Source organism: Sturnira hondurensis, unplaced genomic scaffold, assembly GCF_014824575.4.
Source record: "Sturnira hondurensis isolate 20B ecotype Veracruz unplaced genomic scaffold, ASM1482457v3 Scaffold0007865, whole genome shotgun sequence".
Classification (NCBI taxonomy): Eukaryota; Metazoa; Chordata; class Mammalia; order Chiroptera; family Phyllostomidae; genus Sturnira; species Sturnira hondurensis.
The window spans coordinates 11,764,749-11,790,910 of NW_028080496.1; the positions used below are offsets into that span (position 1 = coordinate 11,764,749).

General features: G+C 50.5%; 1 protein-coding gene across 2 annotated transcripts in view; it reads left to right on the top strand.

The window, feature by feature from the left end:
- The window catches only part of ENTREP2 (endosomal transmembrane epsin interactor 2), a 196,076-nt gene that overhangs the window by 148,211 nt on the left and 21,703 nt on the right, over positions 1-26,162 (top strand). For both annotated transcript variants that reach the window (XM_037053770.1, XM_037053771.1), the window contains exons 3-4: positions 3,659-3,769; positions 19,648-19,782. In XM_037053770.1, coding sequence (XP_036909665.1) covers positions 3,659-3,769; positions 19,648-19,782 — 246 coding nt within the window. The remainder of the gene's footprint in view (positions 1-3,658; positions 3,770-19,647; positions 19,783-26,162) is intronic.

Sequence of the window (26,162 nt, forward strand, 5' to 3'; positions counted from 1 at the left end):
ACAAGCAAATTGGGCCCTTCTGGCCCTGATTCCAGGTGGGTGGGTTTGTGTATGTTCTAGGATCTTGTGGGTCTCTCCAATGAGCTCTCCTCTGAGGCTGGGAGTTTCTCCTTCTCCCTCAACCCCCACAGGTGTTTTCAGTCAGAGGTTTGAGGCTTTATTTCCCCGTGCTGGAACCTGGGTTGCATAGTCTGTCTAGCTCCCCAGTTGTTCCTCCCGGATTAGCTGTATGGGAATGTGGGACCCCCAGTCTTCCAACTGCCCCCTGGCGAGAGTCCTCTACCTGACTGCCTGTTTCCGCCCCTCCTACAGGTCTGGATGAATGTTTTCTCTTTAACTCCTTGGTTGTCAGATTTCCATGCAGTTCAATTTTCTGTCAGTTCTGGTGGGTTTTTTTGCTTTTAAATTTGTTGTTGTCCTTGTTTTGGTTGTGCAAGGAGGCGCAGTGTGTCTACCTACACCTCCATCTTAGTCCAGGATTTTAATTAGTACTTTGTTCCTTAAATTTAAAAATTTTTTTTAAAAATTTGTTTTGGTATGGAACAGTTGAAAAAAATTTAAAGGTTTTCTTTCATTATCTTGCTTTAGATTGTTCCTAGAATTAGAATCACTGGTTCAAAAGGTATGACCATATTCTCCTAGTCTATTATGTGGTTTTATGAAAAAACGTAATTCGTGGTATATGGTGGGTATAGCCCATATAAAACAGAGCAGAAGTAGATGTTAAGTCTCCCTCAGGCTTTGAGAGGTCACTGTAGGGTAGTGAAAAGTGTATTAGGTTTTGAGATTAGCACACTGAATTTGAACTGTGGCCCATACCAGGTCACCATGGTGATTTGGGGTCTGGTTGTACACTTTGAAACTCACTGTATCTGTAAAATGGGAAAAATAATAAGCACATCATAGTCATATGGATTAAATGAACCCGCAGGAGACAGGCCATGGTCTCCTCTGTTCCTCCATAGCTTCTGGCAGAACGCTGTTTATTTATAGGCATCCAGCAAATAAATATTCAGTGGGTGAATAAGTGTAATTGTTTTGGGGGTGGAAGATACTGCAAATGAACCATGAAAAAATACAATGTAAACTTGATCGACACTTTCACCTAGAAATATTCCAGAAGAGTCTATGGTGGGTATGTGGTGGAATGGAGGGGTGTGATGGGTCACTGGGTTTTATTTAATTGTGTTGAATTAGAATTTGCATTTGTCTAATCGGTGGAATATACCTGGTTCTTGAAGAAAGACCCTCCTCGTTTGCCTTTTCTTTCTGGCTCAGCATCCTGCTTACTGGCCCCGGGCCTCACTGACTGCCTGCCTTCCCCGCCGCTGAATTCTAATGCTGGTATTTTCATCTTTCTGTTGAAAATGAATCCACCCAGCACCCATTATTGTTCTGTCAGAGGCATAGATCTTCTGCCACACCCTTCTCATAGAGGTATTAATAATTTACCATCCGTGAATTACCATTTTGCTTCAGTTTTTAAAATAAGAAACTTGACAGACCAGATCACACCCTTAAATCGTTCCTTTTCACCCTTCCCAGAGGTGTCTAAAGATGGTAGGTAGCATACTATTGTATGATTTAATCCTTTATATGTACGTATACACGAACATCATATGGTAGTGGTGTATGAGCACTGTATCCTTTTGCAACAGGCTGTTTTACTCAACGTTGTTTTTGAGATTTAGCCGGGTAGATCAAATTCATTTGTTTTCATTGTTCTTTCATGGGGAAAAGTTTAACAGCTTGTTTGTTCATCCCCTAAAGGTTAGACAGGTCATTTCCAATCTTCTGCTGTCTGCAGGCATGTACAGCTCATAGGCCCGTGTGAGAGTTTCTCTGGCCAGAAACAAAACAGTCTTGAGGCAGTCCCTGCCCACTTGCTCTGAGGGTGTGTCGTTACACTCCTGCCCACATCTTAGAGTCTTTTCACTGAACCGCCCTCCCGCACCTTAAGAAAATTTGGCCTCTCCAGCTATTGTGTGGGTATGAAGTGGTACTTCATTGTAGTATTGACTTGAACCTCTTGTTTACTAGTGATAATTAGCATTTGCTGTTGCTCACCCTCTCTTTTTTTTTTTTATCAGGTTTTTAAAAAATCTGTTAGACCATTTTATTGGTTTGTTCTGTGTATACTCTGTTGTTATATCTACTGCAAATACCTTCTCTCATTTGCACTTTATTTTTGTCCTACAGATGATTGGATATTAATGTGTCAAAGCCGTCAGTGTTCTGCCTTTTTTTTTATAAGTATATTTTATTGATTTTATTACACGTCTCTCATTTTTTTTACATTATATTTATTTATCTTTAGAGGGGAAGGGAAAGAGAGAGGAAGGAAACATCAATGTATGGTTGCTTCTCATGCATCCCCTGCAGGGGACTGGCCCCTGCCGGAAACTGGCCTGCAACCCAAGCATGTGCCCTGACTGGGAATCGAACTGCGATTGTCTGGTTCGCAGGCCCGCGCTCAATCCACTGAGCTACACCAGCCAGGGCAATGTTCTGCCTTTTAAGGGCCGTGTTTTGTGTGTAGCGCTTTACAAAGTTGATGAAGCCTCTAGATCTAACCACCAAATTTCAAGAAATACAGAGGATGAAGATAGATGAAATGATGGGGGACAATTAGCAAAGTTTAGGGCACAGGAAACTGACAGTGGAACTGGTTTCTTCAGCACATTTCAAGGATGATAAAAGAACAGTGGAGGGGGCACACCCATAAATTTAGAAATACCTAACATTCAGGGTGGAACTCCTTTATATATCTGATGTAACCTGGTTCAAAGGATGAAACAGTTGGAGATAAGCAAAGAAATATAAAACCTGAATATTTGATGTCAATGGATTATAAAGGTCACAGTGGTTATGTTTTTTAAAAGTTAAATATTTTAGAAATAGACACTTAAATGTTTAATAATGAAACCATACAACATTGATACTTGCTGCAGAAGTTCCTGGAAGGTAGTGGGTATGAGTGAAACCCAGCTGGTTCTGAGTTGAACAATTTAGTACACAGCCCTCTCTGGCTTTACATAGGTATGAAACTTTCCATTAAAAATACAGTAAAAAAAATAGATAGGACCAGAGACATGGAAACTTGGAACAGACTGACAGTGACCAGAGGAGTGAGGGGCAGGGGATATTGGTGGAAGAAGGGGTAAGTATTTGTGGAAGAACATATATAAATGACCCGTGGACATGGACATCTGTGGGGATTGACTTTCGGAGTAGGGGTGGGCCGGGCCGAGGAGGGCAAAGGCGGGAAAAGTGAGACAATTGTAACTGAATAACAAAAAGTAAAAATATTAAAGGCCTTCCAAGAAATGAACCTTCGCTTGATTTTCTTTAGTAATTTATAGGTTGTTATTTTTGAGACTATCTAAAACTATTTTGAGACTGTAACGTAGAGTATTTTCAAGTTTAGCTTCTAAAATATTTTACAACAGATTTCAGATCAAATCTTGGTCACCGACAATGGCTTTTTTCTCTTTGATTTAAGGGAAAAGAGTTTGAACTTTTGAGAAACAAGGCTCTCCTTTAAAACAGGCGGCACATGGAATTAACTTGATCAACAGAAAGGGTTCTTACAGCCAAATCTTTTTTCCTTGGCGCCTCTCCTGGTGAATAATCAATTTTCTCTCTGGTTCGCTTCCAGATAACCTTTTTCATGCTGCTCTCTGCAGTGTGCGTGATGCTGAATTTGGCTGGCTCCATTCTGTCCTGTCAGAACGCTCAGCTTGTCAGCTCCCTAGAAGGCTGTCAGTTGGTGAGTAACGAAACGCAGACCTTTTGATGAAGGTCATGGGCTTTGACTTTGCACGAAGGTGATTTGAAACATCATTGGATTGTGTTCTTGGATTTATTCTGATAGTTCACGGTTGTTTAGGGCATTAAAGTTGACTCCTTTCTAAAAATTCTCACAAATGAACACTTGTACCACTTTTGTAAATCAGTTATTAGTAGAATATTTCTAAGGATCACAGTGTAGTGCTCTTGTAGAAGGAAGCCGTTTAGTAACGATCCTATTTTAACATTTGTTGCATTGATTTTTCTCTCCTGGATTTTTAAAAATCAATTTTGTAAGTCAATTTTAAGTGTTAATATACTAGTGTATGCGTATATATAGTTGTGTGTGTGTGTGTAAGTGCTCCAAAACAATTTTCAATTGTTCTCAGAATTTCAATTTAAAAACAGAATTAGCGTTTAGACCTAGTAAAGTTGTAGACTGCATGCTGCGTACACTGTAGAGCATCATCAAACTGTTGCACGGAACCGTCATTCCGTACTGTGACTCAGCTCCTGGCACAGGAGCACACGCATCCGGCTGGGGCCGAGACTGATGTATGTCTGGTCGCGTTTGGTGTAAGGGCCTGGTGGACTGACTGCCGAGTCTGGGGACATGAGCATTTGTTTCTTTATCTTGGAGACGACACAGGGCTGTCTTTCAAAGCCGTGCTTTTCCTCTCCAGCCGCCCATGAACTTGCTCAGCCTGTGGCTCTCATTTCTGACAGGTCAGGGGCTCTACTGATTCCACCGAAGCTTGTCTGTAGCCAGAAAAAAGGTCAGACCTCCGTTTCTCGGGGCCGTGCTGTTTGGGTCCAGACGGGCAGCTGCTGCTTCGATACCCCTTACCCACCAAGGTCAGCAGGGCTAGTGTTAGTTGGCCCAGGTTCAGTGCCGAAACAGCTACGAGTTCCAGAAATGAACCATGAGCGCTTCATCTGGTTATTTGCTCTTCAGTTCGGCCTGGATCACACTGACCAGATTGCATCCCAACATGATGTGCACAGAGTAGCCTCGGTGTGTGCAGTGTGTGCCCCAGACTACTACAGACTCTCACAGCCTGGAGCCCCATCTCTATCAGAAAGGATGACTTGCTGACCTGTACTCACACCTTAATCAGCTTCTTACTTCCTAAGCACTAAATGCTGTAAATATGGTAAACTCTGGCCACCTCCATGGGTTTGGCCATTTTCTCTGACCCTCTGTTTCCAGTGCAAGGCCTTGTGTGGGGGAGGGGCAGAGGGACTGGGGAGATGAATCGGCAAGCCTGCGGGTCCAGACCCCACAGAGAGTCTAGCGTGTCCTCCTGGTCTTAACCTCCGGCCTTGCTTCCCTGTTCCCTATCCTGCATGAAAGGGTAGGAAAGGAGCAGTTTATGTATACAATTTTGTATTTATGAATAATATATATACATACATATGCACCATTTATAGTTTTTCTTCAGTGAATTGACTGGGACCTTTATCCATTTTTAGATTTCACTGTTTAGCTCATTGATTTGTAAGGGTTCCTCATTTATTATGGCTCTGAGTCCAGCAGCTTATGTCGCTTAAATACGTGTCCTGGGTTGTTATTTGTTTTTGAATTTTATTTTTTGGCCCGTACTCTGGTTTCTCTTCAGATCATATAACTCTTTCACCTTTTTGACCTAGAAAATCTTTAATTTCTGTGTATTCAAACCTATGAATGTTTTTCTTTGTGGGCTTACCTTGGAACCAATCACCAGACCTCCTCCTTCCCAAGATCACGTGACCCCAGTGATCTCTCCCCATCATGTGCGCCTTTTCATACAGTCAGTGTTCCGGAATTCATTTGATGGATGTAAGTTCCCCCCGACACACACAAGAGGTGGGTAGCTAGCTTTCCTAAAACTATTTCCCGAGTAACCCAGCATTTCTCTGATGATTTGAAATGCCACCTGAGTCACTAAGAATTGTTCTCTGGTGACAAGGTACAATAACGGACAACTCCAGAAGCCCTTCCTTGGAAGGACCGTGGGCCTCCAGGGTGTCCGAGGGCTAGAGGTTAAGCTCGGACGCCGTGGGTGTGAGGCCTGAGCCCGGAGGGCTCCTGTACTCCTGCGGCAGGAGTCCCGACCTCACCAGTGTGTGGGTCTGGAGCGGTGAAACATCCCAGCGGTTCTTTGCTCATGCTATGTCCGCAGCAGCCAGAGAGGCAGCGGTTTGATTGGCCAGGACCAGAAAGACTCGGCTCTTCTGTCCCAGCAATGGGACCCAAGAAGTAATTCTCATACAAAAATTTACGGGAGGGGGGAGCAGGAAATGTGTGCTGGGTGGTCACAGTATGGCCATCACCTGCTCTCACGACATTATCATACGTGCTCACAGGCATGCGCATGCGTGCAGGCCTGTCTGTCTCTTTCTGGACTTCTCAGTGATGAAGGAGGGCTCGGGGGGTTGCTCGCTCTGAGCACGTGACGTAGGTTCTCTCACTTACTCCCAGTGACCGTGCCTCCCAGACAGGCCGACTGTTACCCCCCTTTACAGGTAAGGAAGCTGAGACCTTGAGGGTCCATGACTTTTCCAAAGTCGCTGAGCTGGCAGATACTGCCATCCGGTTGCACCCTGTGCTCTTTACCCTCCATTAATCATGGAGTTTTTCTTTTACGTGACGTTTTAACTTTAGAATTATACTAACAATTAAAAGAGAAGGAGATGGCCCTGGTCAGAGTGACTCAGCTGGAGTGTCCTCCTGTAAACCGAAAGGTGGTGGGTTCCATTCCCAGTCAGGGCATGTGCCTGCGTTGTGGGTTCGGCCCTGGTCAGGGCGCGTGCGGGAGGCAACCGATGCATATGTCTCCCATCCACATTTCTCTCCCTCCCTCCCTCCCTCCCTCCCTCCCTTCCCCTCTCTCTAAAATCAACACTCCTGGCCTCAGGTGAGGATAAAGGAAAAGAAGAGAGAGGGAGAGAGAGCAGATGGAGGAGAAGGCTTGGACAGTAGAGGTAAAGACTATATCCTGCTCATTTTTGGTTAAAGTACATCTTCGAATAGTCCTCCTGAAGTAGAGGATTACAGGGAACCTGATCCATGGCTTTGATGTTGCAGTACAAGGGGGTGAACACAGTAGGCTGTTTTCTGAGAAATGTGAGCTCTTCTGTCCAGCCACATCAGGCACGTCACTGGAGAAATGTCTTCCATGAAGTCCATACGGACGTGGCTTGCGTCGAGGGTCCCCACGCGCACAGCACACCAGTGTTTTCCCAGCCCGAAGTCCTTTCCTGTGAGCGAGGCTTCGCCCCACAGAGACAGCGCAGTTCATCGCGTCGGTGGGACTGCCCGGCTGGCCCTGACCTCACTGCACCTGTGGTCTGAACACTAATCGCTTGTCTCTCTAGTCCCCACCCAGACTGTGTTACGTACCTGTGTCCCCCCAGAACGAAAAACGGGTGGCCTCGGGGGGCCTGGTATGTGGGCAGGCAGTTTGGTGGAGGGAAGGTCCCCACCCACTATTCCTTGCCTGTCCTTCTCTGACTGGAGAGCTTTGCCTGTTCTTCTCCCTGACACACGCCCCCCAAGCATAGCACACGGTGTCGGAGGTGAGGCCGGAGTGCGGCCCTTGTCCTAAAAGCAGCTGGCAAAGGTACGTCCGTAGGTGCAGGAGGACCAGCGATAAAAAAGATGTTTGGTAGCAAAGGAAGAAGGCCTGGTGCGCTAGGGAGCTGTAATTCCCTCCTTCTCCATTTTCCACGTTCCCCCAGCTGGTGCTTCTTCCAGGAGACACTTCCCCGCCGGGGTGTGCGAAGCAGGAATCGCAGGCCGTGGGATCTGCTTGTAGTTGTGGTGAGAAAGGGAATTGTAGAAATTATAATACATGCATGATATTAAAAACAAAGCTAACGTATAATTAGAACTCAGCACCTCTTTCTTTAAAAATACACTTTACTGTTTTCCTGGTCTTGAGGTTGTTTACGTCTGTTGTATCCTTATATACATATAAGGTGTTATGTTAGCCAGGGTTCTCCAGAAAAACAGAACTATATATTTGTGTATGTGTATATATGTACGTATTATGTACACACACATATATACATATATACATACACAGAGATTGATTTATTATAAACATGAGCTTTACCATATATATAAAGAAATTCATGTGAGAAGTTGGCTCACGTGACCGTGGTGGCTGAGAAGTCCCCTGGCCTGCCGTCTGCAAGCTGGGCACCCAGGACAGCCCCCGGCCTCACTCAGTCTGAGCCTGAGGGGAGATGCCATGGCCCAGCCCAACGGGAGGCAGGAGATTTGGGGTGAATTCCTCCTTCCTTCACCTTAGTTCCATCTGTGCCCCCAGAGGATTGGACGCTGCCGCCACCTTGGGGAGGGCTGTCCCTGTTCCTGAGTCCGCTGACCGAAATGCCAACCCCAGCCGCAAACACCCTCCCAGACACACCCAGAAACTGTGGAATCCGGGCACCTGTGTCCAGTCCACTGAAATGGAAAACTTTGGGGAGACACTTGTAGATTCACCCAAAGTTGTTCGAAGTAGTTGTTTCCACCCCAGCGGAAACAATATCACAGCCACAACATTGACCTTGGTCCGACCAACTTGTACGACAAAGCCAGATTGCCCCGTTTTTACTGGATGGGTCTGCCTGTGTGAGAGTGCGTGTACTGAGTTTGGAGCACTTTCCTCACCTGCGCAGGTTCGTGTCAGTACCACAGGCTGCCTCCCGCTGGTCCTGTTAGCACCACACTCACCTTCCTTCCGCCCTGACCTCAGCTCTCCGCAACCACGAATCTGGGCGCCGTTTCCAGAACGTTGTCATTTCTGAAGAGTTACACAAATGGAATAGTACAGTCCGTAACCATTTGGAATTGGCTTTTCAGCCTCATTCTGTAGAGGTCCCTCCAAGGTGCAGTGCGCATCAGTCTGTTCCTTTTTATTGTTGGGCAGTATTGCAGGGTTCTTGCATGTGACCCTTTGTCTGACCACTGTCCTGCCGAAGGCCCTCTGAACTAACTCCCATTTCCAGTTATCACGTGTAAGTCTGCTGGGAATGCTCGTGGGTGGATTTTGTTACTATCTCCATCTTCCCAAAGCCTGAATTTTTTCTTGAGGCTTATAGCTGCATTGATGGCCTGCACTCTCAGAATTGAAAGCATCTGGTAACCAAGCCAACACTAATTATGTCACCATAGCCCTCGGAAGAGTCCCACCGTCACCAGGGCAACCTTGATTTAGCTTCATTGGGATGAATAATAAGTTATAAGAGGACACAGCCCTGGGCTGGACTCTCGGAACCGCCTGGCTGAAAGATGAAGGAAAACACGGCTGGAGGTCCCCAGCCCCTCTTGAGGCTGGTCTGTCGGTCGTCCGTCCCCTTCACGGCTTCCATTGTTGCCGAGAGACATAGCCTTTTATTCTACTCACTGTGGATTGAGGGGTCTTGGCCTCGCTTGGCTTTGTGAGCGATTTGGCGTTTTAACTGCTCTTTGGGGTTTATCACAATCACACAGAGTTTGTCCTTTTGTAGGAACACCGTTGTGTTCGGATTCATTTTCGTGTGGATTCGCCATTGTCATCGGTAAATATTTCATGGCTGAAGCTGCCGTTTGATCGTTGATTCCAAACCCCAGAGTTTCCCAGCAGAGGAAACAGTCTCAGCAAAACCCAAACCGGTGATTGTGAGAAATCTTCATCGAGGAGATGCTTATTAACTTTAGACCCAGAAGAAGGAGGAGGAGGGGGAGAAACATCAGTTGGTTGCCTCCTATAAGCAGCCCAACTGGGGCCCAAACCTGCAACCTAGGGTATGTGCCCCGACTGGGATCGAACGCGCACAGCCTTTGTAAAAATGGATAGGTTTGAGGCCAACCACGGTTCCGTATGCATGTTTTTCAGTCCCATGTACATTTGTTCATTCTTAAATTTATTGGATCAGTGCACTTTGTACAGAGGCAGAGCCGTGTATCTGACACGTTCTAGGTGCCAGGAACATGTCAGTGACAAGACAGGCAAGCCCTGGCTTTGCCCCTTCCTCATGTTGGAAGAGGAAAGGTTGATGACAGACAGGCACGTGTGATGGTTTCAGACCACAGGAAGTGCCACTAGGAAAGAGGCGAGGGAGGGGTGACGAGCACTGAGCAGGTGGGACCTGAGGCCTGAGCTGAAGCCTGAGCAGAAGCAAGCAGGCGGCCCTGTGAGGAGCGGAGGGAGAGGGCTTCACGAGTAGGGCGGCAGGGACAGGGCCCCAGGCAAGGCCCCAGGTAGCTGGGGCCCCTCGGGTGGGGACCTTGCAGTGTCAGCCCTTGCCTGTGTCCCTCGGTCTCCCTGGACCCCGTAGTCCTCAGTCCCTGAGACTTCTGTCCCCCCGGACTTGACGTCTGCCTCCCGGGGACATCACCGTGCCGCCCTCCGGTGGTTTTGTCGATGCGAGGTGGTGGTTGGGACACTGGGCGACATTTCACTGTCTCTGCAGTCCCTGGTCACCTGTCGGATGCCATTTGCTCCTCATGGCACATGGACTGGGAAAGCAGTGGGTAGGGTTGATGTGCCACCCGATGTCCCACATCCGGTCGCAGAAATCAAACAGGGACTTGAATGCTCACCATCGTTTTCCCCACCACAGACTCAGATCTAGGGGGCTCTGCTCCTTGGGGGACCCCTGATGTCCATGTGCATCAGCTTGTTCCCTTTTGGGCTGGACCCCTCCAGGCNAGACAGGCACGTGTGATGGTTTCAGACCACAGGAAGTGCCACTAGGAAAGAGGCGAGGGAGGGGTGACGAGCACTGAGCAGGTGGGACCTGAGGCCTGAGCTGAAGCCTGAGCAGAAGCAAGCAGGCGGCCCTGTGAGGAGCGGAGGGAGAGGGCTTCACGAGTAGGGCGGCAGGGACAGGGCCCCAGGCAAGGCCCCAGGTAGCTGGGGCCCCTCGGGTGGGGACCTTGCAGTGTCAGCCCTTGCCTGTGTCCCTCGGTCTCCCTGGACCCCGTGGTCCTCAGTCCCTGAGACTTCTGTCCCCCGGACTTGACGTCTGCCTCCCGGGGACATCACCGTGCTGCCCTCCGGTGGTTTTGTCGATGCGAGGTGGTGGTTGGGACATTGGGTGACGTTTCACTGTCTCTGCAGTCCCTGGTCACCTGTCGGATGCCATTTGCTCCTCATGGCACATGGACTGGGAAAGCAGTGGGTAGGATTGATGTGCCACCCGATGTCCCACATCCGGTCGCAGAAATCAAACAGGGACTTGAATGCTCACCATCGTTTTCCCCACCACAGACTCAGATCTAGGGGGCTCTGCTCCTTGGGGGACCCCTGATGTCCATGTGCCTCAGCTTGTTCCCTTTTGGGCTGGACCCCTCCAGGCTTCTGAGCCCAGGGCTGGCCCTGCCTGTGCCTGGGGACAGCAGGGAGGGAGTCGGGAGTGGGCAGCAGCTTCAGACTTTCCTTAATCCTGGGGGACACCCCCCCATCCTTTGTTGGCTGTGCCCTCTCTGGAAGGCCTGCCTCCCTCCTGCAGAGCTGTTCAGGGTGTGGAGTGATGAGGCTGGGGGGGGCCCTGGGGGNGCTTCCTTGCAGAGCCCCCCCCCCGTCTCCAGGCCCAGCCTTTCAGGTGACCTTTCTGCGCCCTCTGCCTCCCGGCTGGCTGGGCCCATGCTGTATTGGGCAGGGCTTTAATATCCAGTAGCAGGGGGGGTCTCTGCAAGGAAAAGTGGTCCTTGAAACCGGCTCTTGACCCAGTGTGTCAGTAGCGCAGTGACACACAGATGCTTCAGCCGCACCGGGGTCTGCTTCCCCCACGACCCCACTGGCTGGTCAGGGAAGGCTCATTTATAGAAGGAGCAAACTCACAAGAACAGAAGGAGTAGGGACGAAGTGACCGGGTCAGTGGGATCCATGCTGTGGAAAGTGGAGAGCCGGTGAAGGAGGTTGCCTCGCTTCCCAGTCGGGAGAAAACAAACCCATGCACCTCCGGGGGCAAAGCCAGCCACAAACTCACTCCAGCCCTGAGCCCAGAGGCCCTGTTTTGAGGCAGCGGCCCCCCACCAGAGGCCTCGTCAGCCTGGGAACTATTCAAGAAAAGCTAGGGACTGAGGTTTTTTGTGTGTGATGGTCCCCTATTTTATCCCCAAGATTAAAAGGAAGTAAAAATACCCAAACTGTCCATTAGCCCGGGGGTGACCGACCATGGGGCAGCCCTGCCCGGGTCCTTCCTCCCTTGGTTCTCATCTGATCACCACTCCCATTTGGCACTTTCACGGTTCTGAAATTGATGGTTTGTCAAGGGCCGACCAGGGGCCCTATCTACCCCAGATAGAGCCATTAGAGCTCTATCTAATGTGTTCAGTTTTACCCAGAAACACACCACGACGCCACGAGTAACGTTCTTTCACGTATCATTCTGAAGGTCACCAGGCCGTCACGGTCTTTAGGTTAGATCGGAGACCAGGAAAAAAAAAACTAGTAAGAAGTTCTAGTTTATTGGTTGATATGTGTGTTACGTTCTAGGAAGGAACACATACTCGTTGGCAGGTATTTGCATCTGGAAATAGTGTGATGCCTAGTGGACCTGAGCCTCAGGGAGTGGGGTCCATTCAGGTGCCCCTAAAAACTGGGGGCGGGGAGGGCAAAGCGAGGGCCCCGCAGTGGTTCCCAAACCCCTTCCACCCCTCTGGGTGCTGCTCCTGAGCATTAGTCCTGCCAGATGGGAGGTTAGAAAGGACCGAGGGGGAGGGGAGGAAGGTGTGTGGTCCCTCCGCTTCTTGGAGAGCGACAACACACTGCCCTGGCCTGTGAAGCGTATAAAGAGTCATTCAGGAGAGAGGCCTGTTTCATTTTTACAACACCAGTTCCCAAGTTCATTTGCCCCCAGATCCTCACGTAGGTTTTTTCCAGTTTTTTTGTTACTCCGAACACAGCTGTTGGGTCTCTCTGGAGAGCATTGCTGCGGGCCCTCATTTTCCTGCTCCCCAGCAGGGTTTTCTCTTATTCCTGCCAGCCATGTAGAGCTCTGCTTTGCTTTTTTTTTTTTAGTTTTTTTTTTCAGCTTTGATTATAGTGCGAAGTAATGAAATTTCAGAGTCTGGCCTAAAAATGCAAGTCTGCATAATTAAGCAAAGGAATCTCGGGAGAGGAAGGCGGAGCCCCACCCCTGTGGGTCCAGAAGAGGGATCTTCCAGCAGCTCCATCCGGCCTCGGTCTCGGGACGAGACCGTCTCCAGAAGAGCTACCTCATTGTCATGGTCGTTGGGGAGGCTGCTGCCAATGCTGCTAGCTTACCAGCATGCACTGCCCTCAAAAGTGTCACTTGAACAACAAGGTCTTGTAAACACTCCCGGGACTGGAGGGCACGTCCCCATGTCCTGTGGGGGGGACCCTTGACCCTGACTTGGCCCCCTCCCATCCCCGAGCTCCTTAGATTCTCCCTCTCTCGGGATGGCCCGTGTGAGATGGAGAGGAAAAGCCTGTCCCTCTGATAGGTTCACTGTCCCATGGTTAATTTGAGCGTCAGTTGCAGAGGCAGGGGCAAAATGAGAAAATAGAAGGAATGCAATGAAAGGAGAGATTGAAAAAGGGTGGAATCTCCAATGACAGGAAGGGAAAGCAGTATTACCCCCACCACAAAGGTTAGGGGGGATTACTGGTTTACATGTCTAATTTACATAACAAAAGCTCTACCTAAAGGCCTAGGTTTTGAATTAGATAACTTTTCCCTTAGGAGTTTTATGCACACACCAAACAAAACTCTAGCTTCTCATCTGATTTGGGGCTCTAGGGATTTGTCTTGAATGTGCATTGCCCGCCGACCCTGGGAAGCCCATTTTAGAGCGGAATGAAATGCCTCCCTCAGCAACGCGGAGCTCCCCGGTCCGCGAGCCTGTGTCCGGGGCTCCAGGCCCGTCAGGAGGAATTTGGAGACTCGGAACAGTCGAAACTGCCAAGCTTCTTTGACGGTGGCGATCAGCTGCGCACAGTCCCGGACATACCAGAAAACTGCCGTGGTTTGTGAACTTTAAACTTGTACACTGTTGTGTGTCAAATACGGTTTGAGAAATACTGCTGAGGCTTAGCTGTTACCGTAGTTTTAGGGGACGGAGTCACAGCTCGGTCGGGACAGGTCTCTTCCCCTCCCCCCAGCCTCAGCCAAGGATCAGCTGAACTGAAACTCTCCTGGGGCTTGGAGGCCCCTGGCCGGTTGTGGGGCCGGGGAGACCAGGTCAGGAGGGGCTGGTACGAGGGCTTGGTGGGGAAGCCAAGGTAAACCGCCCCCGCCCTCCAGTGACTGGCTGCTACATCCCCAAGCCTGGAGGGGACGCAGTGCCTCTCCAGTCACACGGGGGCACCCAGTCCCTGGTGTCCCAGAGTAAGGAAGAGCCTGCGGGGTTGGGAGAGGGTTGGGGTGCAGGAGCTGCCCTTGCCAGTGGATTCGGATGCTGGGGAAGGGCAGGGGTGGTCCACTGCCCCCCAACGCAGAGAGCCCCCTGACACTGGGCTCCCAGCAAGACCTCAGGGGAGGCCACTGTGGCCGAGGTAGAGGTCACTGCCCCCAGACTTCCTGCGTTGGAGTGAATATTTGACAGAACGTTGAAGAGGTGGAAACCCTTAAAAAACTGTCACAGGCCCAATGTGCTTGTAATTGTTCCCTTTTTTTAAGACTGTTTTGAGATGTAATTTATCCTACCATATTACTCACTTGTTTTAAGTGTACAATTCAGTCATTTTTAGTACCTTCACCGATTTGTCCAAGCATCACAGTTCATTTTAGGACGTTTTCATCAGCTGAGAAAGAAACCCCATAACCTTCCGGTATTGGGTCCCTATTCCTACCTCCGCCCCCAGTCACCCACAGACCCACTGTCTGTCCCTGCAGGTCTTTCACGTTCTGGACTTTTCGTGGGAGTGGAATCACACACTGTGTGGCCATTTTTTTTTTTAGACTTTTTAATCTATCTTTAGAGGGGAAGGGAAAGAGAGAAATATCAATGTATGGTTGCCTTTCGTGTGTCCCCTGCTGGGAACTGGCCTGCAACCCAGGCATGTGCCCTGACTGGAAATCAAACCGTGATTGTGTGGTTCGCAGGCCCGCGCTCAATCCACTGAGCTACACCAGTCAGGGCTTTTTTTTTTTTTTCTGTGCGGCCTTTTATGTCTCATGTCCATCACTCGGCGTGATGTTTTCAGTGTCGTGGTGTAAACCGGGTACTGGTGTTTTGGGGTCTCCAGTGCCCACCTGCGTGAGGCTGTATAGTCCCACATCCTCGGGACGTGTGTTTCAGGATCCCGCTGGCTGGCACCCTGCAGGACAGAGGGGTCCCTCTGGATGGGTCGGGACCGGGCCGAGTGAGCCGAGTTACTGAGTCAGCCAGGTGTCACCCGATGAACGAGAAGGCCTGTCACAGTAGCGGAATCCTTGATGAATTAGAAAATAGCGGCGCATTTTTACAAAAACCTATTTAACAGTCAAGATAATAAATTAACACCAATAGCTAACGGTTTTTGCACTTTACCTCCTTAACTTCGTCTGACGCTCACCCTGACCCCAGGAACCTGATGCTCGGAGAGGCCCTGTGGCTTGTCCTGGGTCACTCTGTAGGTGACGGCCACCCTGTAAGGTGCTCTGTCCCCCATGCCTTGCTTCCTCTGTGTGTCAGCCAGTTAGTGACCCTCAAGGACGGAACGCCCACTGCGCATTCCCGGGATTCGCCGGCCAACCCCCTGAGCTTCCCTCCCCGCTGCCCTGCTTCCCTCCCTCCAGGTCCAGCCTCCCCGCTGCCTCGGTCGGGAACTCTCTGAAGGTCACCTATCTGTCTCATTTGTGCTTTAGTAAGAACCTCGGGGGCACCCCCTCTTCCTGTTGGATCAGCCCTTTTCACTCCCAGACAGGCTGATGGACCATAAATAAGCGAGGTGCCTGGCTATGAAATGCTCCAGTGAGATCCATGAAAAATGACAGCAGCTTCATTTGCAAAAGCTTGGCTGTGTCGTTCCTGGCGACCTGGACGCCGAGGGCCGTTCCAGAAATAAATCTGTCAGCCCTCCCGAGACCTCGGGGTCAGAGAACTCATCCGGAGGTTTCCAGGCGTTTTCTTAGAATTAATCACAAATTCAGCGAAATACTGATGAAAAAGATTTATATGATGTCTGTTTCCCTGGGTCACTGAAGGGTTATTTGATGTGATCAGCTGTGTTTTCCAGCCAAGTCTCTCTCCTCCTTTTCCCATGGGGAAGGGGTCTCACCATTTATACTAGGTCCTTTCTTCATTAATTCCAAGGGCCAGACGTGACCATCTGAGACAATTCCTTGCATGTTTCAAGGCGTGGGAGAGCAGACTAGATAAGGAGAGCTGGGCTTTGTCCCGCCGATAAGAGAAAGGAAGGGACCTCCTGAAGCCAAGTGCAACCCTCCCAAGTCTAGAGGCTGTGGATGCGACCCAGCCCTGGCTGCTCGCCCCCGGCATGGTGAGATGTGAACTTGCCCGAGGGGAACTTGGCTCCCGTGTGCTAATATAGTCCCGGGGGAAGAAGGAAAGGAAGAAGGACCATTCTGTGCTTTCTTGTGGCTGCTTTTGATGAGTTGAGTAGCCTCGAAACCGGAAGAGCCTTGTTGGAGGGCAATCCGGGGCGTGTTCTTCTGGGCAGTGAACCCCCACTGTGGGCATTCTGGGTGCCCAGCAGCCCTCGGCCACAGGGCAGGCCCGTGAACCAGGGCCTGGTGGGCTCTTCAGTGGAGTCATTGATGGGTGGGGGCTATCCCCCACTGTGGATCTCAGGCCAATGGCAAGTAGTTTAGGCCACCTCAGTGTCCCTGGCTGCTGGCTGGTAAGAGTCTATCTATGGTTTGAGGCCTATTCATAGTTTTGTAAACCTGTTTTTTTTTTCTTTGCATTACCAGTTTTATGGCTTCCTATTTTCATAGAAAAAGAATCTGTTTTTTTCCCCCAGGTTTTCAGATTCACTGGCACAAAGTTACTGCTTGCATGTTCTTCTCTTTTCACATCCCCTCATGCCTGATGCTGTTAGGCTGATGTTAACTCTTTTGCCCGTCTCCTAAGAACATGTCCTGAGCTGCGGACCCCCAGCCCGGAGGTGTAGAGGCCTCGGTGAGAAAGGCATGTTTCCCGACAGCTCCGGCTGGGGCCTGGCTGCCAGAAACGCGGTCCTGCTTGGTCTTTTGTTCTGAGACTCTGTGGATTCCGAGATTTCTGGTTGGCTTTCAGAGAACTCCACATTCCATGTTTATGTGACCATTCTTTTACATTTTCCTCTATTTTTACTGTTTTTATTTAGGGTCTTAGTCAAATATATTTTAGTCTTACATGTCTGGAGACAGTCATAGATGAATACCCGATTTTGCCAGCCCCTCTTTTAACATAAACTCTCTCTCTCCTACTGAATTGAAGTGCTATATTTTACTAGTTTCATGCAGATTATTGGTTTGATTTCTGAAACTGTTCCCTCATTGAACTCTTTAGCTATTTTTAAGCCATTAGCTTGCTTAATGTATTTTTTTTTAAATCCCCACACAAGAATATAGTTATTGATTTTAGAGAGACAGGAAGGGACAGAGAGAGAGAGAGAAACATCAATGGGTTGCCTCCCGTCCGCACCCCAAATGGGGACTGAGCCCACAACCCAAGCCTGTGCCCTGACCTGGAATCATACCCGCATCTGTTGGTTGTCCGGGACGGCACTCCAACTGAATACACCGCCCGGCCACGACCATCACCTTAATGCCTTGATTAAATGGCATTAATCAAGATACCTTAACCGACATTGAATTTATTTTTAAAATACCTCTTGAAAATAAATTCAATGTCGGTTAAGGTATCTACCTCTCCCATTATCATTCTTTTTCAAATTTTCTGACTTGTAATAACTTATTATTCCATAGCTTCTTTTAAATAATTTTGTGCAGTTCCATCTATCTGTTGGCATTGTGACGGGAATACCGGCCCGCGGGTGCGTTCCCTGGGAAGGACCGCTGTGTCTAGGACCACAGCTTTTCTTGGGGGAGCAGTCGGCGGGCGTGCCTCCCAATTCAGGCAGCGTTCTCAGCTGTGAAGAAACCCAATTCGAGGTAGCTTTCACCTAGAAGGGGTGATCCTAGGACCTCAGGGAGCTCGAGGAGTCTTCAGGATGACCGAGTGTGGGGGCCGCACAGCCAGGAAAGGAGAGGTGGCCAGGTCATAGCCCAGAACTGCTTTGAGAGAAGGCCCGTCCTCACCTCTGGGCTGAGGCCCAGCCCAGCGTGCGGCTGACCCGGTCTGTAGGCACTGGCCCCCGAACCCCAGTGCCTGTGCTGGGCCATCTTCTCGTGCTTGGCCTCCAGCCTGTACAACTTCTCTTCCTCAGACTGCGGTGCCCACCCCCAACTTACTTAAACACGTGTAGAAATCCAGAAATAAAATCAGAATGATTTTAGGAGGTTGAATTAAAAGAGCAAAAATGAGGCATAAGGGATTGGGGGGAACCCACAAAATACTGAAATTATCTTCTGGAGGGTGAGCCTCTTGTAGGACAGGCTTCCCCAGCTAGGCGAGTATTCTAGGAACCCATCTGTATCAGTGCACCAGCTGGCGTTGTTGTGAGAGGCTGCGTTTGGCTTCAGTAGATACTTTTTGAAGGCTCAACACGTTTGCTCATTTCATGATGGGTGATTTACGAGTGTGCTTGCCCACACTGTGCTGAGTATTCAGTAGTTTTTGACCAAAAACGGCATGACGCCCATGCCTCACCTTCCCTATTCACCTGAACTTACCCTGAATGACTTTTTTGTTTCCCTGGATGAAAAAGTCCTCGAAGTGAAACATTTTGCTGATGTGGAAGAGGTGAAACAAAAAGTCCCAAAAGCACTAAAAGGCTTAAAATTGACAAGTTCAAAACTGTTTTGAGCAATGAGAAAACTGTCTTGATAGGTGCACCACATCAAATGGAGAGTTTGTTGAAGGGGACTGACGTTTGAACATGCAAGTCTGAACCCTGGCTGGTAGCGGTAGCTCAGTGGATTGAGTGCAGGCCTGCGAAGGGGAAGGGAAGGAGAAAGGGAGAAAAACATCAATGTGTGGTTGCCTCTTGAGCACCCCCTACTGGGGACCTGGCCCGCAACCTGGCATGTACCCTGACTGGGAATCAAACTGGCGACCCTTTGGTTTGCAGGCTGGTGCTCAACCCACTGAGCCACACCTGCCTGGCCTGGATTGCATTTTTTTTTTCTTTCCATGATTTTAAATTTTTCACGGCACTTTTCTTTCTTCAGCATTTTTGAATGCCTACAGCTCATTGACACCGTGAATACCCGAGATGTGGTGGCTACCCTCGGGAGCCTTGCGGGGCACAAGGAAGTGCAGCTGGAGAGAGCAGAAGTCTCCAGCAGAGGTGGGGCTCAGAGGAGAGGCAGGCAGCCCTGGAGAAGGAGCACAGACAAAGCCTGTGGGATGGCACGGGCTGGGTCTTGATGAATGAACAGGAGTTTGACAGGCGGTGCAGCGGGGCAGGAAATGGCTGACCCTGGGAGCAGAACGTACCGGGGCGCAGAGCCAGGATAGCGCATCTCCGTGTGCCTCTCAGTGTGAGGAATTTTCTGTTCGTGGACTTCAGTCTCTTTCTGTAATGCATCTGTAATCTTGTACAACAGTCTAGCTTAGCCCTCTTCTGATTTATTGATTTTTCTTTTGTATCAATTGCTTTTAAAACAGGAGTTTGGAGGCATTCCTCCCGGCGTTTTCCATGGCTTTGTCAACCAGAACGACAACAAAAGTCACTTCGGCTTTACAGCTTAAACCGAATGGGAATGCTTTGAGCTGAAGCATGTGCACTTGGGCGCCTCCGTGTGGCTCAGGGGCACCCGCCGGGGCAGAAAGCCGTTTTAACTGTGGGCTCTGTGTTCTCTGTCCAGATTAAGTTTGACAGTGTCGAGGTGTGTGTCTGCTGCGAGACGCAGCACCAGTCGGCCGGCTGCAGCAACCTGGGGGAGACGCTGAAGCTGAACCCACTGCGGGAGGACTGCAACGCTGTGCGGCTGACCCTCAAGGTGACGGCCATGGGCCCTGCTCCCTCGCGTGTCTCCAGGGCACTGCAGACACAGTGCGGGGGGGCGGGGGTGGTGTGATTCAAGCCTGTGTTCCTTTCAGTGGAGGGGGGAGGGGGGAATCTCTCTCCAGGGAGCATTTTTGCAGAAGTGTAGATTTTCCACTCTCAGGGCATCGTTTTTGCTGGGTCTCGTTTTCCATTTTCCCCACGTCATAGTCTCGCCTCTGACGTGTGTGAAGTGGGCTCTGAGTGGATAGAAGTCTCTGTGGACGTGGCTGAGAGGGACTCCACGGCTTTTCCAACGTTTTTGCTGTCCCGCCATGGGAGCAGATGGCTGTTGATTTCGCCATTTCAAAAAAATCTGAAATTGAAATGGTGCAGTTTCCCCTGGCAACCTAGTCTTCTGTACAGCATCTGATTTTTAAAAATTTTCTTACTTCTTCTTCTTTTTTGTTTCTTTGGTTTTTCTAATGCAATAGAAAATTGTTTATATTATTCCTTTCTTTCTCTTTCTGTAAGTGTTTCTCTTTTTAACTCCTGAAAATCACAATCGACTGCTTGAAAATGCATAGGAACCGTGGACCCAATTTTCCTCTTTTCCCTAGATGAAAGTGCATGCCACTTGTTTTTAAAAGGCGTGGCTGCAGTCACACGTCAGGAGCTCTGTCACACGTGTGTGGGGAGTGCAATGTCTGGGGGACTGGGGCCCCCAGAGGGCCACCCTGGAGTCTGGGGAGAGAGGAGGACAGGGTTGCCTTCTGTCCTTGGGTGCGTGTGGCAGGTCCTCCATTGGTGTGACTGGCAAAGACCACTCGGTCCCGGTGAGCTTCCTGCTCGCTCCAGCACGCTGTGAGACCCATTGGCCAACCAGCAGTGGTGTACAGAGGCAGAGAATGTGCCTGAAGTTCCTGGTGACCGTGGTCATCCTGCCTGGCTTCGCAGGGAGGGGCGGTCCAAACACAGTGGCCCCAGCAGCCCGCCTGAGTCGGGCCCAGCAGGGTCTGAGGGCCCCAGAGAGCAGCGTGCAGGGCCCACTCTCTCCCATGCGAGCTGGTTCCTGATGTCCCCCAGCCCTGGTTTCTAGCCTTCTGCACCCGGGCCTGCTCATGGCCCGTGCCCAGGACCCACCCCACCTTCCTGGGGTGGGGATGTGCACAGCAGTGCTCACCCTGAGCCCTCACTCTGACAACCCTGGAGTCACGTGCTCAACGGGACCACCTCTCTCCACGTGTGAAAGCACTACCAGACAACAGGTTGTTGTGATTGGAGTGCAACCACTACCCCTTGTAAACGTCTGACACCCCCATCCTGCCCCCACCCCCAGAACCTCACAGCCCTGCAGACTCTCATGGGGGGAGCCACGTGCCACACTCTTGTTCCCGGCTTCCTGGGAGGTTCTGTCATGAAGGGCTGTGGATTTGTCAGAGGAGCCTCTCGTGTGCTCAGATGCGCACACAGCTTTTCCTCCTCCAGTCCGCTGGCCCAGGAGTCCCGTCGGTCGCTTCTGAGTGGTGGACCAGCCTTGCATTCGAAGACGAACCCCCCTTGGTCATTTTTCCCCAGCGGGGTCAAGTCTACGGACGAGCCCGTCAAAGACGCACTTCCTCTCTGTGGCTGTGCTGTTTATTCCCGGCATTTCCCTTTGGTTCTCCCTCCCACCTCCGTGTCTTTGCTCAGTCACTCGTAGGGGCTTGCGCATTTGCCGCTAGAGCTGGTGTCTGACTGTGTCTGCAGGTCCTCATGTCTGTCCACGGGGGCATCTGTCCTTCCTTAGATTGGGGGTAGCTGTGCCAGGGAAAGCCCTTGGGATGGGCTGGGAATCAGAGCTCTTTGACTCGAGTTGTATTTCCATTGAGTGACTGGAGGACATTGGAGGGTGCCCCCCGCCCCCGCCCCCTGTTATACCCCTCTCCCGCGCCCTCGCTACCGTGGAAACCTGGAAGGTCGTGCAGGCGCCAGCTCTCCTGGGGGGAAAGGGCTGCAGGCCACCTGGGGGTCATCTCTGCAGCGCCCTCACTGGCTGTGCCCACCTCCGTCTGCGCAGGTGGACACCCCCGGGGTCCTTGGGCAGCCACTGTCCCTGGGGTTCAACAAGAGAGGTGCCAAGTGGTGGCTGGATTAATGACTCATAAGCGACAGCCCCACGTAATCAAAGCCGCATCAATAAATACCGACAGGGCAGTCATTTGCTGTTTGGATCCAATTCCTGAAGTTCAGCGTGGTCCATGGCCTGTGACTATGTGGGTTAGAGGGCTGGCCAGTCGGTTCCTTCGGTTCTGATTTCCTTTCAACCAGGCTCAAACCCAGTGGGCCTTCGATCCCCACACAAAAGAGGTACGTGAGGGGTGGCTCTGTGAGTGGAGACCCTGCACCACTCTGCCCACTCGGGGACCGCGTGGATTTGAGATGAAGCACAGTAATGGGAGCCAATGGCAGTTAAGTGTACCTTCCCCATAGCACTGCGTGAGGGCCCCTTCACACACCTTGGTCGCCATTGGTTTCTCAGCCTTCACCTTCACAGTTCGAGAGGATGAGAGCGCTTAAAAGAGATCTGTGAAAATGGCTTCCCATCTAGAGTGCAGTGTAGCGCCCCAAAGCTGCAGCGTTGCCGGGTTTCGTCTTTCTGAAAAAATTTCTGCCCCAGCCAAGTGGCTCAGTTGGTGGTGGTGGCGTCCCGTGCACCGAAAGGTTGCAGGTTCAATTCCCGGTTGTGGTGCGTAGAGGAGGCAACCAGTTGATGTTTTTCTCTCTTTCTCTTCCCTCCCTCCCTCTAAAAAATCAATAAACATGTCTTTGGGTGAGGATTACCAAAAAAAACCCTTTTAGTGCAAATTATTCCATGAGAAAACAATTTATAGCCCATTGTTCTTCTCACCAATGACTGATTGCATTGGAGCACTGGAGACCTTCCTTTTTATTTTACGTTTTGGTAAGATTTTATTTATTTATTTTTGGAGAGAGGGGAAAGGAGGGAGAAAGAGGGAAAGAAACATCAATGTGGTTGCCTCTTACACACCCCCTACTGGGCACCTGGCCCACAACCCAGGCCTGTGCCCTGAGTGGGAATCGAGCCGGCAACACTTTGGTTTGCAGGCCAGAGTTCAGTCCCCTGAGTCACACCAGCCAGGGCTGCAGACCTGTCATAAGCACCCAGTCACCTCCTGCCAGCTGCCCCTCGCTCTGCCTTCATGGGCGTGGGGTCCCTGTGCCCTGAGTCCTTGGCATCCCTCCGTCGCTGCTGCTGGCTGCGCTGCGCACCTCTCCTTCCTTAAAGATGCTGCCGGGGCGGTTTCTCTGACCTTCTGGTCACTTTCAGTTCTTGACATTGACATTGGTCCCACTCAAAGCTGTGGTCCACGTGCAGTTGAGGATGCTTCCTTCCCAGAGAGAGGGGCCACGATCCTGCTTTCCTCTTTCCACCCCTCGCATCTGTGGCGGGGGAGGTCTGGGACATTTCTGTGCCCTCCCCCCCGGGTCTAGTCCCTCTGGGGCAAGGGCAGGGGGACAGAGGAGGAAAGTAGCCCCATTCTTCTTCTGTCAGGGGTGGGGCTGTCCTGCCTGCCCCTGACCCAGGTGATGCTCCGGCTCTGTGGCGTCGGTGTAGACGGTACGGTTGATTTCCCACAGGGTCAGCATCATCCTGTTTCCTGCTTTACTCAGAGGTGCAGCAGTCTGTGCCCGAATCCTTACCCCACTTCTCTGTGGCTTACCAGGAGTCATAGCATGCTGGGCTCTGCACCAGGGGCAAGTAGTTTTCTTGGTCTTAAAAAACTGGATAGAACTGGCCCTGGTCAGACTTGCTCAGTTGGTTGGAGAGTCGTGCCATAAACCGGAAGGTCATGGGTTCGGTCCCTGGTCGGGCGCATGCAAGAGGCAGCCCGTTGGGGTCTCTGTCTCTCTCTGTCTCTCTCTGTCTCTCTCTGTCTCTCTCTGTCTCTCTCTGTCTCTCTCTCGTCGGCGTTTCCCTCTGCCCTGCTTTGTCTCTCCCTCCCTTCCCCCCCCTCTCTAAAATCAGTCAGCATGTCCTTGGGAGAGGATTAAAAAAAAAAAGCAAACAACCTTATTGGAACTGTAAGAAAACATGTAGTCTATGGATTACGATTATTCGCAATTCACAGATTATAGTTTAGGCAGTTTACATCCATCAGCTAAAGGCTAAGAGCTGTTGCTTCCGAGGGCAGGAGACAGGGTTTGAATGCCCCAGTGAGGTCCAGTTCCGCACCACTGTGGAGAGAGTGCCAATTTCCTCGTGAGTCCCTCTGGAAGTCCGGCATGCCACTGAACGCGAGAAGCGTACTTGTTGCGTGAGAAGCCGCCCTCTCGAGGCAGCGTCTGGGTGATTTGTGGCGTCTGACACTCCAAAGGAAGGCCTCAGTGGACTTACGTTGTCAGAGGTCTGCAGGGTGTGTCTGCTCCCTGAAATGGTAGCCTCCGCAGATTCCTCTGTGGCTCGCGAACCTTCTCCACAGGACAGCCTAATTTTAGCTCCTTTGGGAGGATCCATATTCAGGTCAGCTGCGAAGACCTCTGCGTCGCAAGAGCTGCTTTCTGCGGAGACAGATTGCACGGCCTGAAATCTGTCCCAGAAAGTGCTCATCACTCGAGAAATTTGATTGAAGAAAACAGAAGTCACAGATTGAACACACATACCGGTCCCACTGCCCAGTAGAACGTTTGTTTGGAGTTCTTGTAGAGACTTGCTTCTGCGCTCCGTCATTTAAAGGTGATGGTGAGCCCTGGCTGGTGTAGCTCAGTGGATTGAGCGTGGGCTGCGAACCAAAGGGTTGCCAGTTCTATTCCCAGTCAGGGCCTGGGTTGCAGGCCAGGTCCCCAGTGGGGGCCACATAAGAGGCAACCACACATGCATGTTTCTCTCCCTCTCTTTCTCCCTCCCTTCCCCTCTCTCTAAAAGCAAATAAATAAAAAATTTTAAAAAATAAAGGCGATGGTGAATTGCTCTCTGTGTGTGGCTGGAAATGTGGAAATTAAGCACATCATCTCCTTCTAGGCTGAATTTCAAAGGCAGAAGAGAACAGTGAAATATTCCTTTGTATCCTCACCCGAAGATATGGATCTTGATTTTGAGAGAGAGAGAAGCATCAACTCGAGAGAGAAACATTGATCAGTGGCCTCCCGTACATGCCCTGACCAGGGCTCGAACTCACAACCCAGGCCTGCGCCCTGACCAGGAATTGAACCCCCAGCCTTTTGGTGTAGGGGACAATGCTCCAACCAACTGAGCCACCGGCCAGGACAACAGTGGTATATTTTATAAATTTTCAAACAGATGTTTACCCATCACTTGTTTTGAGTGAGATACAGTCTACTAGAGAGAATCGCATGAAACTGGGTGTCTGCTCTGCATGTCTTCCCAAGCTGGAGATGGAAGTGTGGAGTCCGAGCTTGTTGACCTGCTTTGAAGCTAACGAACTTTGAAGCTAAGGGTGCCTGTGTGTGTGCCAGGCTAATGACAGGCAGTGACACTGAGCCTGGGGAGCCTGCCACCTTGTGGTGAGACTGCATGTTGTCTGGGGAGGCGGTACCTCCTTCCTAAGGTTGCTTGTTGTTGCAAACAGCCCTGGGAAATGGGCGAGGTGAGGGGCAGACAAGGCACACCCTGGTTCTGGGCACATCCAGCAAGAAGTGGCTGGCACGCTTGGGGCCACGGCAGGCTGCCTCTCCCTGCGTAGATCTGCACTGAGCACCACGGAGCGGTCCACGGCCAGTGTCTCACATTACTAGGCTGTCATGCAGACGTGCTGCCCTGACCGCTGTGGCTTGGTGGGGTGGGCATCGTCCCAGGAACTGAAAGATTGTCTTTTCCATCTCTAGTCAGGGCACATGCCCGGGTTGTGGGTTCGATCCCTGATTGTGGGGTGTGTGGGAGGGAACCAATTGATGTTTCTCTCTCTCACATCAGTGTTTCTCCCTCTCTCCTTCCCTTCCCCTCTCTATGAAGTAAGATAAGATACATTTTTTAAAAGTTACACCAAATGCTGGCAAGGATTCAGAAAACCTGGGTCCGTCAGACATTGCTGGCAGGAATGTAAAATGGGCCACTCTGGAAAACAATTTGGCAGTTTCTTTTATTTATTTATTTACTTTTTATTCGATAACTCAGCAGTTTCTTATAAAACTAAGCATGCAGCTCCCATAGGAGCCAGCGTTTGTGCCCATGGATATTTATCCCAGAGAAATAAAAAGTAATGGTCACACAAAGACCTGTCAACAAATGTTCATGACAGCTTTATTTGTAATAAACCCAAACTATAAAAAAAAATCCAGATATTTTTTAACTGGTGAATGATTAAACTGTGGTGTCTCTTTGCTGTGGAATACTGCTCAGCAAGAAAAAGGGCTGAACTTTGCGGAAACGTGCAG